Source organism: Lycium ferocissimum, chromosome 1 (genome assembly GCF_029784015.1).
Source record: "Lycium ferocissimum isolate CSIRO_LF1 chromosome 1, AGI_CSIRO_Lferr_CH_V1, whole genome shotgun sequence".
In the NCBI taxonomy this organism is placed as follows: Eukaryota; Viridiplantae; Streptophyta; class Magnoliopsida; order Solanales; family Solanaceae; genus Lycium; species Lycium ferocissimum.
Genome location: NC_081342.1, coordinates 21,300,883 through 21,315,352, shown reverse-complemented (window position 1 = coordinate 21,315,352; position 14,470 = coordinate 21,300,883). Strand labels below are relative to the sequence as shown.

The following is a 14,470-nucleotide window of genomic DNA, read 5'->3' as shown; positions in this document are numbered from 1 at the left end:
TGGACATATAACACATCATACGGAACTTCAAGAGTTCAAGTGAAAATAAAATATCTATAGTACTCGTTGAAGAAGAGAAGGCTTTGAAAAACCTAAGTTGAGTCTAAACCTAAACAAAGAAAAGCAACAAACGGAAGTAAAAAAATCCTAAACAAAAAATAAATAATAAAGAATCCTTTATTAAGAGGAGCACGTTTTGGTTGTTGGAGAAAAAGGTTTTCCAAAGATTAATAAGGCATCCTAGATTTGAAAAGTTGATATTCTTTAAACTACCATATTTGAGTTCTACTACCTATCTAATTAAGGTAAAATACTCTTGTTATTAATTACTTGAATGATATTTCCTATATATTTTTTTGTATAAAATTATACTTATTTATTATTTTAAAAAAATAGTAAATGACTATTTTGTCTATTGTAGAGTCTTTTAATGAAGGGCAAAAAGTTCAATCAACATTTCTAAGATCCTTCATGCTTTTAATATAGTATAGATAAATTTCAAAAGCCTGTCTTATTTCTTAATTAAGCTCCGTAAACAATCAGACACCATCACATAAATTGAGACGGAGGGAATAAATAATAAATATAATGAGGAATAAAGTGACTCGTACTACGTAGAAGAGAATAAGCATGTATAATTAAACAATAAAAATGAGAAAAGGACAATAGTGCCCTCCTTCTCATGAATTTGGATGATCCCAAGTACCATAGGCAAAGAATCTCTTGGGAAATAATTTCTGTCTGCTTCACCTCACTCTCTCATTATTTAACCACTACTTTCCCCTCCTCTTCATTTTCATTCTCATAACATAACATCTACATATAAGCCACCAAAACGCTTCTTTTCTTTATCTTTTTGTTTCAATTTCCAAGAGCAAAAAGGAAAAGGAGTGAGAAAAACATTGGAATAAACATGTCTTGTCAATATTTAACCCCGACCGGTTTTCTCAGATTATCCCTCACCGCCCGCCGTTACGCGTCGAATTCTTCTGCAACTAAACCTCATAATTTCCTTAAATGTGAGCTCTACTTTACTACTCTTTCCTCTTTTTTCTTAATATCATTTTTCTTGTAGTTCCTCAAGTTACTACGTAGGTTGATTCCATAGTCAAGTTACCTCAACTGGTACAGTATTAGTTTTCTGAGGGGGATTGAACTTTTCAACTTCTTTTAATTGTATACTCCATTATTCTTTTTCATTCAATACTACGTACTAGAAGTACTCATTCAGGGGCGGATTTAGAGCATAGCTTACTGATTCAGTTGAACCAGCTGAACTCATTAGCTTTGGTCCTAATCATAAATTTATCTTAAGAAATTTATTGAATATGTAAAAATTATTAATTTAGAGAGTATAACTTAAAAGAATTAAAATCTCAAATTCATAAACTTCAAATTCTTTCTCTGCTTCTTAGTGAGAGTATATATTACGGAATATTGAAAGTCTGAAGTGCAAATCAACTTACAGGCCAGGGGTGTTGTACAGAAAAAGCAGTAAGTTTCAGTTCCAATCTGCAGTGCAATGCGGTTTCAAGACCTCGTACAAAAGGTACCGACAAGATCCTTTTTTTTTTAATGTAATATTTTTGACAAAAATAATGACAATATTGATTTGTTACGAAAACGCAGAATACAAAGAGGTGTTGAGAAATGGTTTGCCAGTTATTAAGTGGGACGACAACGTGGAGGAAGAAGACACAGAAGAAGAAGAAGAAGAAGAAACACACGAGGTGGTTTGGGAAAAAGAAAATATTCCCGTTAATTCAGCTTAACCAAAAATTTATATAAGAAAATTTAAAAAGATGAAGTATTAAAATATGCTAGATAGGATTTGTCTCATGACGTAAAATAACTTTTGAACCCTTTACCGCTACAATAGTATAATCCATTATATCAAGGAAAATTCAACTGTTTATATAGTAATATAAATAAATTGCTTTTTTGTCCTATTTGCGCTATTTAATTTTTCGACAAAGGAAATTTGAAGTTTTGAATCTCACTTTACCTAGTTCTGAACAGTGTAAAAGATATTTAAACTAGCTATCAGGTCAGCTAAAAGATAACTGCATATAAAAGTGAAATCAATAATAGGAAAAATAATTTCCAAGTTACATGCTACGACATGTTATACTACACTGATAACGTAAAAATTCTTTGGAGTGTCAGGGTCTATGAGTTAATGCATTCCTTTAGACATATACTTGATTTTTTTTTAATTTTTTTTTTTTTTGGGTTGTTGTTGTGGTGGTTGATTTTTAATGGAAAATTATGTTACGTAAAAGGTGTACACATCAAATAAGATAAAGGAACATATTCATGCCGTCCGGTTAATGCTTCAATCCATGGAAGATGGAGAAATAAGTGTATCAGCTTATGACACAGCTTGGGTTGCACTTGTGAAAGACATTAATAACAGTCCTCAATTCCCTTCAAGTCTTGAATGGATTGCCAACAATCAACTTGCTGATGGTTCGTGGGGTGACAAATCCATATTTTTGGCTCACGATCGTATCATCAACACATTGGCTTGTGTTATTGCCTTGAAATCTTGGAATGTGCATCACGACAAAAGAGAACTAGGTAATCATGTTACGTAATCAGTACATACTAGTTTATGCTAGTATCAATAAGTAACATTCATTATTATATTATACTCCATTATTCAATCTCTCTAGCTATATCATGTGGAGGTAATCATGTATTCTCTTTTGGCTTTTCTTTTTTTTTTTTCTTTTTTTTTTTTCTTGGGATAGGAATGTCATTCATTAGAGAGAATTTAAGCAAGATTGGAGATGAAAATGCTGAGCATATGCCAATTGGATTTGAAGTGGCATTCCCTTCACTAATTGACATTGGAAGAAAGATAGGCGTTAATATTCCGGATGATTCTCCTGTCTTGAGAGAGATATATTCTAGAAGAAATCTGAAACTCACAAGGTAGTCACTTTTAACTTATTAATTAATGTCACCAAACCAAAAAGGATCAAACATTAGAATAATAAATTAACGTAAGAATTCGTACCACTTATGTACAGTAGTTAATTAATGATAAGTAAGAATTTGTACCATTTAATTACAGTAGTTAATTAGCGATAAAGTTCAAATAACTAAAGTATATTTTGCATTTATTGATTTTGTACAAATATTGTGATTTTTTTCCGACGTCACTCTTTTTCTTGATTTTCCCTTTTTCCTTTGTCAGAAAAAAATTACTCCCTCCGGTTCAAAAAGAGTGATTGTGAACTTATATGGTTAAGAAAAATATGGCATAATGTCTTAAGTGTCTAAGTATTTCGCCAATTTCTGAAAGTCACTATTAATTACATCATTAAATTCATACTTATTTTAAATTCTTTTCTTAAGATCGCTCTAAATGAACAATCAATTATTTTGTTTCTCTTAAACTCAATTATAGCAGTCCCAGATTATATACAATGTGGGGAGAGATCTAGCTCCTCTATTTTATTTCAAATATATTGCTTTATTAGGTGATGTAAGAAAGTGGAAGTCCTTTTTAACCTTCCATGATTATGTGGGTGCAATAGGATACCCAAAGACATAATGCACAAGGTGCCGACAACATTACTACACAGTTTGGAAGGGATGCCAGATTTGGAGTGGCAAAAACTACTTCACTTGCAGTGCGCTGATGGGTCTTTCCTCTTTTCTCCATCCTCCACTGCCTTTGCACTTATGCAAACTCAACATCATAGTTGTCTCAATTATCTCACCAACATTGTTCACAAATTTAATGGCGGAGGTACGTCATATATATTAATAATAACAACAGATTCAACTGGAATTTTTTTTTACTAATATAGATATATAATAGCTCACATTCGTTCTAACATATTTAATTTAATTTCTAGATTCGTCCTCTTTTAGTACATTTCTCTTTTTTTTTTCCTATATTTTTTCTCAAGTGCTAATTCGGATATTTGTTTCCTTGTTTTTTGCTAACTTTTTAGTTCCTAATGTATATCCGGTGGACTTATTTGAGCACATTTGGATCGTTGACCGATTGCAAAGACTTGGAATCTCTCGATATTTTGAGGCAGAAATTAAGGAATGTATTGAGTACGTCAATAGGTACGACATAGTACTACTACAAGTACGTTTGAGAAATCTAAGGACTATACTCCCTGGTTTATATTATTTGATATTATACTCCCTGGTTTATATTATTTGATATTTTTATCTTTACTTTTTGATTCGAAATAATTAGTGTTTTATATACTCAATTAAGAAGATATTTATTTTATTTTATTTTAAACCTAGCTACCATTATTTACATATTCCAATGAAGTTCTAATTGTCAATTACATTCTCTCTCTATATATATATATATGAGTATATTAAATAGGTTCTTAGTATTTCTTTAAAGACATTTGATATGCACATAATTTTATGACATATTGCTTACAACCTCAAATTCTTATGTTCTTTATACGTATCAACTTACAAAGATACAAATTTAATTAAGAATAAGTTAGTCAAAATCTTTCTCAGGAGTACTAAGTCATTTCTTAAAGGGCATACCAAAAGCAAAAACACCAAATAATATGAGTTGTTTGTTTGCCTTTTGCATGTCTCCTAAAAAACATTACCCCATTCGTCCCCAAAATATTGTCATGTTTCATTTTATGAGAGCCAAATTATTATATGAATTTTGACCAATATTTTGAGATATATTTTTTCATCATATTGATATGAGAAAAATTGCAACTTATAATATTTTTCATATAGTTTTTAAATAGGGAGAAGGGTCAAATATACCCCCCTCTACTTTGTTATATTAGCTAACTTTACGATCCGTTAATGCTAGTGGATAAATATACCCTGCCGTCTACAAACTTAACACTTATACTCTTATTTGAATGAAAAACCCCAAATCCTCTTAAATTACCAGATTTCAAAACAAAAAAAAAAAAAATCAATTTCCTGACCCGCCCCGACCCACAGCTATTAAACTCAGCCCCCACAGGCCACAAGTCAACTATCGCCGGTCCCCATTTCCGTCCGACCTCAAAAGAATGGGGTCGGAGTGTCCTCGCCATCGCCACATCAGCACAGGGTTCGGTTTAGCTCCAGCTCCGTCGCCGGACGCCGGAGCAGGCTTCTCCGTGCCGGTTTCGGAACCTCTCTGCTCTTCTGTCCGAGGAAATAAAGAGAACATCTAAAATGAGTGTTGGGCAGAGCATAAGGTTACTCATTTCTCCGATAGATGCATTGCACATTTCAGAATTCCTTTGCTGGGTAATTAACACGCTTGATATAAAAGCCTATTCAGTCAAAATTTGTTTTTATTATTTCCAGTTGTTAGCATTAAATCACAATCACTTTACGAGGACAGTAGCTAATCTGTAGTATCAGTTAAATGGAGTCAAACAAATGGATATTTGAAATCTTTGCTTTGCCCATCTTTGAGACGATGCATGTGAAATCTCTGCCTTTATATAATCGGCTTCAATTGCAATCTTTGCATTTATATCCGTCCCTAGATAAAGGTATACTCAAAGCTAAGATAATTGAACTATTAAAATATGGTTGATTGTGCTATGGACGTTAATAAGTCTCTTTATTGTACTGGTGATGTTCCTCAACAATATGGTGCAAAACAGAGTTGGAGGAAGAAGCAACTCTGTTGTGTTTTTATAAGCTTAGTTCAGACATATGGTGATTTATTTCCTTTTGTTCAGTTGGACTTGGATTATCAAACAGAAAATTGTTCTAGTTTTATTGATGATGAGAAAAACCTTTTTACTGGTTGAAGATCAAAGGCATTACTCTGTTTTACCTTGCAATGTTCTTAATTTTTTTTTTTTTTTTTGGTGGTCGGAAATGGGGACCGGCGATAGTTGTGGGGGCTGTGTTTAATAGTTGTGGGTCGGCGCAGGTCAGGGAATTGGATATGTTTTTGAAATCGGGTAATTTAAGAGTATTTTTAGGGTTTCCATTCAAATAGGGGTATAAGTGTTAAATTTGTAGACAGCAGGGTATATTTATCCATTATCATTAACGAAGGTAAAGTTAGCTAATAAAACAAAATAGAGGAATATATTTGACTATTTTCTCATTTAAATATCTAAATTACAATTTCAATATATTAAATTAATCTAATCTAATTTAGCTTCGAAGATAGAACTAAACATCAACTAATATGAGACGGAAAGAGTAATTAAGAATAATTTGACTAAATTACCCTTATTTATTCTTTGATCTCATTTAATACTAATTTTTCTTTCGCCACATTAATTTCTCTCTATATTTATTTGGGAAAGCCTAAGGTGGAAAATCAATAATTAATTATACCTTAATTCTTTAAAATAATAATAAGCATCTTGAATCAATTAGTTTTTTAACCATGAACAGTAAAATGGACAGAAGGGAGCAGTACAGGACTACTATCGTAATTAATACAGGTATATTTCAGATATTGGACAAATGAAGGAATCTGCTGGGCTAGGAATTCCAGAATTCAAGACATTGACGACACGGCCATGGCTTTTAGACTTTTAAGGTTGCATGGCTACGTGGTTTCTGCTGGTTAGTCCTTCACTAAGACCTGTCTATGTTTCGTTCTTTTCATACAATTGAATCATTTGTCCATTGTCTTAGTAATGAATTTAAGTTACGTACATGATTCTCTAAATAAAGTTACTTTGTCAACGTATGTAATTTAAATAGTTAGATAAATTCTTACTTTACTTTTCAAATTTTCTATCAACCAGTACCTGTTATGCTAGATCAATTTTACTTGATCGTATAAAAAGTATGTATACTATCTGTTTATAAAACTTTAACTCTATAATAATTGACAAATTACTTGTCTCTCTCTTGTTTCCAATAGACGTATTCAAAAACTTTGAGAGCAAGGGTGAATTTTTATGCTTCGTGGGACAATCGAACCAGGCAGTTTCAGGAATGTATAATTTGTTTAGGGCTTCCCAATTGATATTTCCTGGAGAGAAGATACTTGATGATGCCAAGAATTTTTCCTTCAATTTCTTGCAAGAAAAACGAGCGCAAAATCAAATTCTAGACAAATGGATCATCACCAAAGATCTCCCTGGAGAGGTAAAACTAATATTGGAGGCCATTAATTAGTTTAGAAATTTTATTTATAAAAAACCAACTAAATTTGCATGGAATTGAACAAATTAGATTATCAATTTCAGAAATCAAACCAATTCTTTTATGAAACTTAATTATTAAAAGAAATCAAAATGTAAATAGATTTCACAAAAAGTATAGCTACCTTGCTACAAAAACATTTTCCCAAAAGCTAATCCGAATGTATGACGAGTGACACTTGCTCTAATGTATGAGTACCTTCGCCACCAGCCCGATAAGTTGAATGTTTGAATCACGTGAAAGGTAAATAAAAACACTAATATAGTCCTACTATGTTGTGGGCTTGGGTTGGAGGAAAAAGAATCCCTACTTTATCTAGAGGATTTCTTTCATCCTCCCACATTTTTAAATTTTTTTTTTTTGCTGGGTAATGTGATATTTCTATTGTATACCAGGTAGGATATGCATTAGACATACCGTGGTATGCCAATTTGCCCCGGCTAGAAACAAGGTTCTTCTTGGAACAATATGGTGGTGAAGACGATGTGTGGATTGGCAAAACCTTATACAGGTAATTTAATTTTGACAATTAGTTTTTCTCAATTAAAATAAATTAGCCCCTTCTTTCTTTTTCCTTCTTACCTTTTAGGATAGGATGTATATACTAGTACATGTCGAAAATATCTCGTACAGATTAAAAGGTTATCATATCAAAACTATTGGAATCGTATTCTAAACATATCCTGGTAAGCTTTGCATGTCGCTAGTTGTCATCTTTTTTTCCTCATTTTCTTTACTCCATTAAGTTAAAAATGTCAAGATATATACTTATGATATTTTCCACACCAATTTTTTTCTTTTTCGGAAAAGTAAAATTGTTTAACTAAAAGTTTATCTACTTTCATTGTCCATTATATATATATGGCAGTTATCTTTTAGTTTTTTTTTTTTTTTTGATATAAAAAAGATTGACACCTTTTTATAATTTATATATTTTTTTTTAATCTGTTGTTTATTTTTAATGAATATTTTTATAGGGAATAAAAATATCATAACGTGTCTATGACTATAAATTACAAAAGATTCTTTTTGTACATATAAAGAATATTATTAATATTTTGTATCCAACAAACATCCTATATATGAAATAAAACGAAGAGAGCACTACAATAAAGCGCCTACAAATACAGTAGAAAGCTGTCAGAAAACTTTTTAAGTATATTATTGTCGACAAAGATAAGGACAAGTAATAAGCTCTAGACACTTTTCGTCTTTTTCATGGAAACCAACCTACGACGGATTGTTCGGCGATGTTGTCAACATGGGTAATGAATGTGAATTATGTGATGTGCATTTTTGGTTGAAAGGTCAAGTCAGTGTGTAAACATCTTAATCATAAATGAATTTTGGCCTGCCAATAAACTCCTGAAATGTCCTAATCATCTTCATCATAACTCAATTTTGGCCTGCCAATGAACTCGTGAAATGTCCTAATCAGCGCACTTTATTAATAGCCATTTGGTATTCGTACTTATTCACTTTTCAGGATGCCATTAGTCAATAATAACACATATCTGGAGCTGGCAAAATTGGATTACAACAATTGCCAAGCACTGCATCAGCTTGAGTGGAGAAGCATTCTCCAGTAAGTCTTAGTACTTATATTGAGTGATCATGCACCTTCAATATGGAGATTAATTAGTACTTATATTGAGTGATCATGCACCTTCAATATGGAGATTAATTAATCAAACAAACAATAATAATAATTAACAAGATGCATACAATTTCATGAATTAGGACAAAATGAACCGGGCACTAGCTAGCTAGATCCTCCTGATCTAACCAGAGGCAAATCTAGGATTTAAAATCAACAGGTTCAGAATGATTATGATATATTTATCGACTTTTTGGCATATATGCTCCCTAATTGTCTTTTTTTATTAGCCTATCGATGATCTCCTAAATTGAATCTGCTTAATCGAGAATATATTCTTATGTAAGGATCATCATATCCAACTTTCAGGCATTAATATATGTTTCAAGTGTGGGTGATTATCATGAGAGTTTCCAAACTCTCATGAAGTATACATAGTTCGAACAGAAAGTAACGGGTTCAGATTGTTGAAGTGTGTGACCATTGATCAAAAAACTTAAGTTGTTAGAGAGCGCATACTTTTATGTACTTAATTATATTGTCAACATGTCCCCTCATGTGCGGGCCTGATTCTTTTTTCATGGGCCAAGCACGTGAAAGTAATCTTTGATAATGCGTTGCGGTGAGATTCAATATTAATCATATATAGGACTTCCGCCTGCTCGGATATCATGTTGAAGTGTGTGATCATTTTTTTTTTTCAAATCAAGATTTGATGTCCTAATGGTGTATAGCTGTTAAAGAAAGCACCTGGTGCACCTGGTGATGTATAGCTGTTAAAGAAAGCACACTTTCATTTACTTAATTAGATATTCTCAACACGATGAACCGGAGGAACTTAAGATACCGGATTAATCCTTACATGATTGCACGCAGGTGGTACAAAGAATGTGGATTAGGGGAGTTTGGATTGAGCGAAAAAAGCTTATTGGTGACGTACTATTTGGCGGCGGGGAGTGTATTTGAACCAGAAAGATACAGAGAGCGGCTGATTTGGGCCAAAACTGCTGCTATTATGGAGACAATTAAATGCCACTTTGAGGAACACAAGACTGCTTTTCTTCACGAACTTGCGCACAGCCGCAGCAGCTTACACTGCCTGAATTCTTATGCTAGGTAAAATTCACTGCTACAATGCCTAACTCCTACCACAAATACAAAAAGCTATAGATCAGTTCATGCATGCATTCTCCATTTTTTATTCAATACTTCATCCGTTTCATTATATGTGTCTTACAAGTTTAACTACGCGCGGAGTTTAAGAAAGTATGAGAGATTTTTGAATTTTGTGGTTTTAAACTAAAGATGTACATGTGTAATGCACTAAAATGTCTTTTGAATAATCTTGTGATCTTAAATATGTCAGGTGAAATGTTAAAAATTACTTATTAAATATAAAAAGAGACATTTTTAAAAAAACAGATTAAAACAAAAGTAAGACGCATAAGTTGAAACAAACGAGGTAACTCCTAACAATGCAAGATTCTTGTGTGTCTTAGAAGAGGCGAATTCACTAATTAAAATAAATGGGTTCAGAATGAACATGATATTAATAAAACACAATTCAAGATAAGAATAATGATTTCTGTTGAACCCAGGGCCGAATGCAGCTTGTTGGTACCAGGTTCATATGAACTCAGTATTTTTGGTGTGGAATAGGGGTGGCAAATGGGTGGGTTTGGTTGGATTTGGTTTGGTTGAAAATGGTTTGAACAAAAATGAGTTGGGTTTCAAACCGCTCATATTTTATGTGGGTAAATATGAGTTGGGTGATAAATGGTTGGGTTGGTTATGGGTTAACCCATATTATACAAGTGTAATATTATTTCAAGTGTATGTTTATAATTTTTTTCCTTTGTCAAGTTAAATTAATTTTTTCATATAAATTTCTGGGGTGAGGGGTGGGGTGGGGGGTAAGATTTTTTTTTTCAATTTTTATAATTTTTTTATAAAAGTAAAATATATGAAATTGATTTTTTTTTTTTTTGGGGCGGGGGGGGGGGGGGGGGTGTGTGGAGGTAGGGGCGGGGGTAGGGGACCATAAATTCTTTTCCATTATTTATAATTTATTTTATAGAAGTAATATATATATATGAAAATTGAAATTTGGGTTGGGGGGGGGGGGGGGTCGTGGAGGGGGTGGGGGGGTAAGAATTTTTTTTTTCCATTTTTTATAAAACTTTTATAAAAGTAAAATATTTGAAATTGATTTTTTTTTGGGGGGGGGGGGGGGGGGGGTTGCGGAGAGGGGTGCCGTGGGGTGGGGGTCGTGGAGGGGTGGGGTGGGGGTAAGAATTTTTTTTCCATTTTTTATAAAGGTAAAATATATGGAATTGAATTTTGGGAGGGGGTATGGTGGGGGTGAGGGTAGGGATCGGAGTGGGAGGTAAGAAAAAAAATTCTCCTTTTTTATAAGCTTTTTATAAAAGAAAAATAAAGTATATAAAAAAAAATTTAAAAAAGTGTGTGAGGGTGGGGGGGCATGGCGGGGTGGGTAGTGGGGTAAGGGTTGGGGTGGGAGGTAAGAAAGAAATTTCTCATTTTCAAAATGAGTTGTTATTGGGTCTAGTGTGTTCTTGTATGGATACCCATATTTTATCCATATTTGCCCATATTTTTATGGGTTAGAGAGAGACTTGAAGCCCATATTTACCCACCTGAAATATGAGTGGCCCAACTCACTAACATATGGGTAAAATGGGCTAATTTTCTAAATATGGACTCAAATTGCCACCTCTAGAATTGTGGAATATAAATTTATTATGTAAGAATTCACTAAAATTATAATAATAGTAGATATGAACTCATAGTTTTGAAATTATAATGAGTTAAATATTAGAAACTTTAGAGATTGAATCCATAAAATTTAGATCCTGAATTCGCCCCTGGTTGAACCGAGGAATCCATGGGCGGAGCCAATAATAGGCAAGGGTCCCTTCGGCGAAAAATTACGCTGAACGTACGAGGTTAAAATTATTTTTTATGTATATATAGCAGTTGTTGAACTTTCTTAGCTTCTTCATGTGTTGACTTCGTCATATTGTTGAACCCGAAATCCTTTCTACATTTGCATCTGAGCCTGGGATACTGTTCCAGATGGACTAATATTGATGGATTTACTATTAAAGAGGTGACCGTTTTTTAGTAATGTCAGGTACAGGACAGGAAGGCTCGTCGGGACTCTACTCGGAACCCTAAACCAGATCGCACTGGAAGCCTTGATGATTCACGGCAGAGACATCAATCAACCTCTACGTCATGCTGTTAGTCATACTTATTTTTTGCAATATTTCCTTTATTAGTTCATGAATCATTGAAACGTGGTTAACTTTCTGACTACAGACAAAAAAAACCTAAAATTAAATATCGTTAATATTGTGATTTGTGAACTATTGTATAGTGGGAAAAGTGGCTATTGGAAGAAGAGGGAAAAGGAGATGCAGAACTCGTAATTGGTACGTTAAATCTCAGCGCCGGCATGTCAGATGATGAGTCGCATCCTATGTATCAAAAGCTCCTCAATGTCACAAGTAGAGTTTGCCATCGTCTTCGACTCTTCCAGCACTCAAAGGTTAGACCTCCAATATACTGCCAACCTAAGCTTACATCACGCATTACGATTTAAGTCAGATATTCCTCTATCCCACATTTCTGATTTCGAAAGTCAAACGCGTTTTTTTTTTCTTTCAAATTTTAAAATACTTTGAATTGATATTTTTTTGACTTATAGTACTTTCCTAGGTAATTTTTAAATTTGTAAATTTTATTTTTAAATGTTTAAAAATTTATATTTAAATTCGAGTCAAAATTGAGAAATTCTATTCTCCACATCCAAACTGTCCCATATTGAGATAGAGGGAGAGTGTAAGCATTTTTTTTGGGGAAAATAACACTCTACGGCATTTTGGGTAAAGTATTTACCCGAAATGGCCATAGTTTTTTTTCTTACATTTTGTAGCCTTCATCCCATTTTTTAAAAAAGTTAATTACCCGAGATAGCCACCATCCCTTCCCCTCCATATCAAACTCCAAGATGCTATTTTTTTCTTCCAAATCTCTTTCTAATGTTGGTGTTTTTTTAAGGGTAAAGTGTGTATAAAACACATACGTTATGTTACACTTTAAACACTGTATAAACACTGTATAACACTGCATAATACTATAGAAGTGTACCTCTTATACGTTATTATACATTTTTATACAAGATTTATATATTGTTTACAGTAGGTGTATAAAGTTGTATATTGTTGTATATACAAGCTGCGGCCATAATTTGTTGGGTCATAGGTTTGTAATTTAAAAATATGGCTACGCAAATGTAATTTTGTGTGCTAAATTGTACATTACTGAAATTCCCTCCTTTTTTTTTTAACTATGAGTGAATTTTTAACTTGTGAGAGTGTAGGGATCTAGTAGTTCAGTTGGTTGACTACCTGAACTTTCACTTTGTTGGTGATGATTCGAATCCCCACATTGTAATGCTCTCCCCATTTCTCCTTCCCCTACCCCCTATGTAATAAAAAACAATTTTTGAAAAAGAAAAAAAAAATTGTGAGAGTAGCTCAGTTAATTATCATCTTTACCAGATTATCAATTAACGTACAATCAAGAGATTATTTATAATTACTTAATGGTAAGTGATTTGATTGAGTAAATACTTTTGGATGACTTGATAGTAAAAACATTAAATTTTAACACCCCTAGAACATCTATAAGATATGTTACGTCGTTTGGCCCCTCTAAAAATGCATAGCTTTTGGAGGATCGATCCAGCACGCGCCCGACGATATTTTTGAAAATTCTGAACGACATAATTCTACAAGTACAGCAGCAGTTGCAACATTATCTCTTGGTTACAGTACGTTGTCGTGTAATTATTGGATACTATATTTATATAGGTACCGAATGCGGAGGATCAGAGGATTGAAATATCGAGATGCATGGAGATAGAACATGACATGCAACAACTAGCCGAACTCGTGCTATCCAAATCAGATGAAGATGTAGATGTAGATGTCAATGTCAAGCAAACGTTTCTTAATGTTACCAAGAGTTTCTATTATGCTGCTTACTGTAATCCAAGAACAATCAATTTCCACATTGAGAAAGTCCTCTTCCAGAGTGTAGTTTAATCATTAATATAATCTAGTGTATTATCAACTTTATGATGGCGTAATAAGAGTTGCATCTTGTATATCCTTTCTGCAATTAAAAGAGTAAATATTTTTTACAATGTTAGGTCATCTATATAACTCCACATGTCCAGTAACCGAGGTGGAGGTAAAGTAGAAGGTCCGAGTTCGACCGAAGCCAGCAGCTTTGGTCCAAATCTTGTAATTGTCTCAAAAAAAACTCATTTAAGATGTACAAATTAATAATTTAGAACTCAATAACACAAAAGATCTAGAATTCAGAACTCATTAACTTCAAATCCTTTATTGGCCTTTGTTAATTATAACTTAGAAAATAAAACAAATAACTTGTTACAATAAGTTAAATACATCCATTGTGTAAAAAATTACTTCACATTGTCACCGTACATAAATCCGAACATAATGTTGGAACGTTGACATACTACTAAAGCAAGGTGGGGTGAGCTAAAAGGAACAATCTCTTTTAGTCCAATATATCGAGAAACAATGTTACCATAGTTAAAGAGCTTTTTGATTGAACAAATTTGTGTAGTGGTACATTTGGGAAAGAACATTTGTGCTTGGATTCTCTTGCCAAAAAAGGTCC

At 33.1% G+C, this 14,470-nt stretch overlaps 1 protein-coding gene across 3 annotated transcripts; it reads left to right on the top strand.

Moving 5' to 3' along the window:
- Positions 1-815: 815 nt before the first annotated feature.
- LOC132052061 (ent-copalyl diphosphate synthase 1-like) lies at positions 816-13,896 on the top strand. 3 transcript variants are annotated; one of them, XM_059443423.1, is made up of 15 exons: positions 816-1,019; positions 1,469-1,549; positions 1,630-1,730; positions 2,283-2,580; positions 2,754-2,937; positions 3,546-3,760; positions 3,969-4,089; positions 6,434-6,546; positions 6,851-7,077; positions 7,530-7,645; positions 8,621-8,719; positions 9,608-9,847; positions 11,886-11,994; positions 12,132-12,302; positions 13,630-13,896. In XM_059443423.1, the coding sequence occupies exons 1-15, from the start codon at positions 914-916 to the stop codon at positions 13,861-13,863; spliced, it is 2,415 nt and encodes an 804-aa protein (XP_059299406.1). In that variant the 5' UTR covers positions 816-913; the 3' UTR covers positions 13,864-13,896. The 3 variants fall into 3 exon arrangements, with proteins under 3 accessions (XP_059299406.1, XP_059299398.1, XP_059299415.1); XM_059443415.1 differs by having other exon boundaries at positions 11,877-11,994; XM_059443432.1 differs by lacking the exon at positions 8,621-8,719 and having other exon boundaries at positions 11,877-11,994.
- The last annotated feature ends 574 nt before the right edge of the window (positions 13,897-14,470 follow it).